Raw genomic sequence first — 6,576 nt, 5'->3', positions numbered from 1 at the left:
GGACAGTTCTACTTTATTCCTTAAGGTCACTATGAGTTAAAATTAATTCAGTATTAAAGAGTTTTGGGGATTTATATGTTATTTCTGAAACTATAGACCAAAATTTATATCAAACTGAAAACTCAAACTTGTTGCTGTTGAGTTGGAATTAAGTTGACGATGACCCTCTGGTAGATTTCCACAGACTGTAAATTGAATAGGCGATTGCCCCCATTTCCCCTGTGGAGCTATTAGACAAACCACCAGACAGGCACCACTTTTGGGTTAATAACACAATTCTCTACAAACTGTGCTTCCATTGCTTCCTAAAATGTCTATGAATGTCACTTATCTTTCTCCCCCCCTCTGTTTCTCGAAAACATAACTTATTAATTATAAATTCATACCATACAAAAATAGTAATTACATACTTACTCATTAACATTAATAACCTATTTAGTATCTTTTTCAGTTTATTAATTAGTTCGAATACCGACTAAATAGATACTTGCTACTGAAGCTATTTTGAAGAAGCTTCATTTGATTCTACTCTTTGTAGCCACTCATGGATTCTTCTGGACAACCCAGACCAGAAGATAACCAGTCAGTAGTCAGCAGAATGCAAAAGAAATACTGGAAAACTAAACAAGCCTTTATCAAAGCAACAGGAAAAAAAGAGGATGAGCATGTGGTGGCATCTGATGCTGAACTGGATGCAAAACTTGAGGTAAAGATGAAGATTTTATTTTTTTTATTTTTTTCTCCCCATTATTGCAATATGAAAATTTTAATATAAAACAAGAAGCCAAAAAAATTATTGCAATTCTGACTTGTAGTACCACTTTATACATTGCTTATAATTGATTACTATTTGGGACTGTTGTTGTTATTGTATACATAGAGTCTGAACCCATAGCTGACCCTCCAGTGGGTTTTCAGAGGCAGTTAATTGCACAGGAGGAGACTGTCCATTCTTCTCCCATGGAGCAGCTGGTGGCCTCAAACCATGTGCCTTTGGGATTGCAGTGCAACTTCTTGCCACTAGACCACCAGACTACAAGGGAAATTATATAGCAGACTTTCACAATAATGAAATTATAGAGAAAAATATAAAATTATTAATAGAATATTTAGTTCTATCAATTTTAGTCAGATATTCTGGGTAGAAAGACATTCCCTTAAATTAAGAATTGATAGAATGATATTCACTGAATTCAGTAAGCCACAAGCAAAGTAATTTCTATAGTATTTGAATTCTAATTTTAAGCTATGTTAACACATTTATTATATTCCAACTGGAAACCATATATTTGTTACATATAATTTTTGTGTGCCTTGATGCACCAATAAATTGAAGTAAATAGTGAGGATTTTATAAATTAGAACTTTTATTTCTATTACTGAGGGAGAGAGTTATTGAAATATTTTATAATGCCTTTATTGGCTGTGTTCTAAAATATCTGATAGTGACCATGAAATAATTTTTTTATATTGCTAAGTAATTAAACTAGGTAGAACTGTCATGTACTTTGAAGAATTAAAATGAAAAAGCCTGAATCTTCATGGTGTTTTACTTTTTTAAATGTATGTACACTAACTTAAGGTAATTTTTGCAAATATCTCTACATAAGAGTTCTTTTATGCTTGGAATGTAATCATTATGTTGGGCTTCTTAAAAAAAGTGTAATTAAAAGGTCTTAATCTCTATTTTTCAAAACCTCAACCCCAGCCATTTCCATAACAAATATGGAAACAGATGGCAAATTAGGAAAATTTTATTATTTTATTGTGGTTTGGGTGAAGATTTGGAACAAATCCATTTTCCATTCAACAGATCATACAGATTTTGTTTCATGCCATTGATCAAAATTTTAGTGTTTCTGAATGATTACTCTTGTAATTCCTCTTCATGGTGGAAATTCAAATGGGCCTTCCAAATTAGAAGTAAAATGAAACTGAAGTATTCATAGCCAAACAAAATAGACATTTCTTTTGTTTTATTATTTTTGTGTGTGTGTACCGTCAAATCAGATCTGACTGGTACAGGAGGAGATTGCCCCTCCTTCCCCGGCAGAGCATCTGGTGGATTCGAACTATGCACCTCTGGGATTGTAGTTGCAGCTTCTTGCCACTAGGCCACCAGAGCTCCCCCAAAATAGACATTTCTTAAAGAGACATAATACTTTTCAGAAAATGTCTACCTTTTAAATGTTTAAACAGATATTTTACATTTCACTATGGTTTTTAAAATTGTTCTAATAAAATTTATATTTCAAGGTTTTTCACTCCATTCAAGACACATGCACTGAACTTCTGAAGATAATTGAAAAATATCAACTAAGACTCAATGGTATGGAATTATAGATATCAATCAGATAATTCCCATTTAAAATATTACTTTGCATTTTTAAGTTAAATGTAAAAATGTAGTTTATGGAACTATTTTGTGATGCTTCTTACAGAAAAATATAAAGAGTGACCCATTATCAAAGCCACTTAAAAGGCAAACTTAATGCTATTGCATTAGTTCCCAATAGGACAGGATGCTCCTTAGCAGAGAGAATGGCAAGATGTCAGGAGGGGCTGGAGAAAGATACCATGTTTGATAAAGTAGACGATTAGCCAAAAAGAAGAACACCTTCAAACAGATGCCTTGGTTGCTGTTGGTAGCAATAGTGAGCTCAAGCACCTAGGCAACAAGGAATACATAAGATTGGACAATATTTTGTTCTTTTGTGTATAGGGACACTGTGAGTTGAAGATGACATAAGGTCACCTAACGGCATAGGATATATTAGAATAGTCTCTTAGCATTTTCAAGAATGTAATCTTTACAGAAATAAACTATCACATCTTTCTCCTGTGGAGCAGGTGGTCGGTTTAAACCACCAGCCTTTTTGGTCAGTAGTTGACTGCTTTAACCACTGTACCATTAGTGTTCATTTCAAAACTTGTTGTTGTTGTTATGTGCTGCCAAGTTGCCTGCAACTCCTAGTGACTCTACTAATGATGAATCTGAAACTTGCCTGTCCTGTGCCATCCTTACCGTCTTTGATATACTTGAACTCATTATTACAGCCACTGCGTTAGTCCATCTTGTTGAAGGTCTTCCTCTCTTAGACCGACCCTCTACCTTTCCAAGCATTTGTCTTTTTCCAAGGATTGGCCTCTTCTAACAACATGTCCAAAGTATATGAGATGGTCTTCAATTACACTATGAAAAATAGATGTAGCACAATAGATATAGATATATGTTAGATATAGCACTAAAGGTAGAGCTCCCACATTGGAAGACATTAAAAAATGAGGAGAAACATCGGCAAACATCCATTAATAATTGGAAGGTTAAAAATAAATAATTGCAAGGTGGAATATACAAAGTATGAATCTAGGAAAATTGGAAGTTGTCAAAGCTCTGAGTACCCTCTTATTCTTCAGATTAATCTTTCTGATGTTCATTTTCCCTGCGAATTTGATAATTTGCTTCCATTGTTTTTAAAAAGCCCTTCCCTTGATTCTTCCTCGTCCTTGAAGTTACAATCTCATTCCGCTATTACTATTTATAGAAAATTTTGAATAATTGGCCAAGTACATGGTTTCCAATTCTTCTCTTCCACTTTGTCTTGTATTCACTCCAGCAGGTTTTCATCTGCACCACTCCATGGAATTGCTTTTGGCAAGGTCATCAAGAACTAAACTCAATAGCCAAATTTCAACTATTATTTGACTTACATTATTTATAAAGTTGGTTATACCTCTTTCTTGATCCAGTTTCATTTCTCTGGTTTTTCCTCTTACTGGTCCTTATGTCTTAATAACTTAGATTAGGCTCTCAAGTATCCAGGCTATCTTCTAGACCTCTTAAGATTGAAACACTATCTTTTTTTAAAGAATTTTGATTTTTATTTTTTTTTTTGTGCAACTACCGTCAAATCAGATCTGACTGGTACAGGAGAAAATTGTCCCTCCTTATCCAGCAGAGCATCTGGTGGATTTGAACCATGCACCTCTGGATTGCAGTGCAGCTTCTTGCCACCAGGCCACCAGAGCTCCCCTGAAACACAATCTTTGCATCTATTCGCTTTTAATCACAGTGGTTACCCTGGCCGTACTGGAACTGGTCACCTCTCAGATGCCTGGTTGTAGCATCTGCTAAAGCTTTCTCCTCTTAAGTCACATGGGTCTCCTCCCAGCAAGCATGTTTTCACTTCTAGATAGCAAAACTCTGGGCTCTATAACTTCCTTTAGGTGTTTGTTAGTATGTACTGTTGAGTCACAACTAACTCGTAGGTGACTCTCCAGAAGATTTTCAGAGACAGTTAATCACCTGGGTGGAGATTGCCCATTTTCCTTCCATAGAGCAGCTGGTGGGTTTGAACTGAGTACCTTTTTAGGTATCTAGTAAAATAACATCCTTTTTTGTAAGGCCTTTTTTGATCCTGTGTCTAAAATACATACATACTTTTCTCCTCTAACTCCTGTCATGCCATTGGCATTTAACAATGTTCAGCACTTTGTATAGTTTATATTTTGTTTTTCTACTCAACATGGGAATGTGCTCTTTAAGACTGACACTTCTATTATTTACTTCTTTCCTTGCCAAAGCTTAGAAATACTAATGAATATCTATGCAGTGGATATGTGAATTTCTTGTAGAGCTATTGAAATTCGTCACTTTATTATAAAAACTCACATTTTATAGTTCATTAAAGTAAACAATCTAACAGCATTATTGCTCAAGTATTTTTTTAGGTTCTTGCTGAAAGTGAGGAGGACTTGAAATATTTGCTGCAGAAGATTAAAGACTAGGTTTCAATATAGATTGCACCTCAACATCAAGAAGACAAAAATTCTTACCACTGGGTCAATAGGTAACATCGTGTTAGGTGAAGAAAAGATTGAAACTGTCAGCAATCTTACCTTACTTGGATCTGCAGTCAGTACACTTGGTACCAGCACCCAGGAGATCAGTAAACAGGTGGCATTGGGAAAGTCTCCAAAGATCTGAGGAGCAATGATGTAAATTTAAAGACTAAGGTTCACTTAGTTCAGGTTGTGGTCTTTGCAATCACTTGATATGCATCTGAGAAGTTCTTCTTAGAGGCAAGGGTGGCAAAGCTTTGTCTCACATACTTTGGGCATGTTGTTATGAAGGGCTATTCACTGAAAAGGGACATAATGCTTAGAAGAGTTGATGGAACAATTTTTTCCTTTTTTAATTTATTATTAATTTCAATGAAAATTTACAGAGACTAGGTTTCCATTCATTCACTGTTGCACTTTTCTCCCCTCCCAAGCCTTCCCCATAGTACACTACCCTCTTGGAAAAGTAAAAGAAAAATTCTTTCATTGTTTTACAAACCCTTCCCCCCAGGTCCACTCCACTATGCAGCCTTTGCTCTGCACTCCTGTCATGGCAATAATACCTAATCACATATCCCTTTTTAAATAGTTTTCTCCCTCTTCTGTTTCAATACAGTATACATTATTGAACCCATCTTTCTCAATCTCCCCTCAACCCCAATGTCAGTCCTATTTTACAACAGTGGCACCATGCAGTATTTGTCCTTTTGTGACTGAGATACTGCACTCAGTATAATGTCCTCCAGGGTCACCCATCTTTAGTAATATGGCATGAGTTCCTTGTCTTTCAGTGCAGCATAGTATTCCATTGTGTGAATATACCACAGCTTCTCTACCCATTCATTTGTTGATGGGCACTTAGGTTGTTTCCAACTCCTTGCTATTGTGAACAAAGCCGCAATAAACATGGGTGTGCATATATCTGCTTGGATGTCAGTTATGGTCTCTTTGGGGTATATTCCTAGTAGTGGAATTGCTGGGTCAAATGGTATCTTTATTTGCAACTTTTTGAGAAAGCACCATACCGCCTTCCACAGTGGTTGCACCTGATGGAACAATTTTTGGTAACATAATAAGAGAAGATATGAAAGAGTATATTAAATTTCAGAATAGTGGTACAAATATAACTCGTAATATCTTTAAATAAAAAAGAACTATAAAGTAATTGGCAAAGACAACTCTGTAGATGACAATTGAGGTAAAGCTTAAATAGTTTATTTAAGTGGAGTATGTGGTTAGAGAAGAAATCTGAAATTAAGGGAATGGGCTTAAAGAGTTAAAGCAACCTGCATGGATGGACTTAAGAAACTGTAATTGCACCATAACAAGATAAAGGTAAATAATCCAATAGAAAAATGGGCACAGGATATGAACTTCACCAAAGAAGACATTCAGATGGCTAAAAAGCACATGAAGAAATGTTCAAAATCTCTAGCTCTAAGAGAGATGCAAATTAAAAAAACTATGAGGTATCATCTCACCCCAGTCAGAATAACAAAATTTAACAGAACAGCAAGCAACAAATGCTGACGAGGTTGTGGAGAAGCTGGAACCCTTATTCACTGTTGGTGGGGGTGTAAAATGGTGCAACCACTGTGGAAGGCAGTATGTATGGCACTTTCTCAAAAAGTTGCAAATAGAGATACCATTTGACCCAGCAATTCCACTACTGGGAATATACCCCACAGAGACCATAACTGACATCCAAGCAGATATATGCACACCCATGTTTAT

General features: G+C 35.7%; 1 protein-coding gene across 1 annotated transcript in view; it reads left to right on the top strand.

Annotated features, from left to right (window-relative positions):
* The first annotated feature begins 544 nt into the window (after positions 1-544).
* ICA1L (islet cell autoantigen 1,69kDa-like) overlaps positions 545-6,576 on the top strand; it is a 70,479-nt gene continuing 64,447 nt past the window's right edge. Inside the window, exons 1-2 of the mRNA XM_006889094.1 lie at positions 545-706; positions 2,257-2,329. Of these exons, the coding sequence (XP_006889156.1) occupies positions 545-706; positions 2,257-2,329 (235 nt within the window). The remainder of the gene's footprint in view (positions 707-2,256; positions 2,330-6,576) is intronic.

The sequence above is a fragment of the Elephantulus edwardii genome, unplaced genomic scaffold, assembly GCF_000299155.1.
Source record: "Elephantulus edwardii isolate Elephantulus edwardi_28Jun2011 unplaced genomic scaffold, EleEdw1.0 scaffold00075, whole genome shotgun sequence".
Taxonomy (NCBI): Eukaryota; Metazoa; Chordata; class Mammalia; order Macroscelidea; family Macroscelididae; genus Elephantulus; species Elephantulus edwardii.
This window is presented reverse-complemented; position numbering and strand designations above follow the sequence as displayed.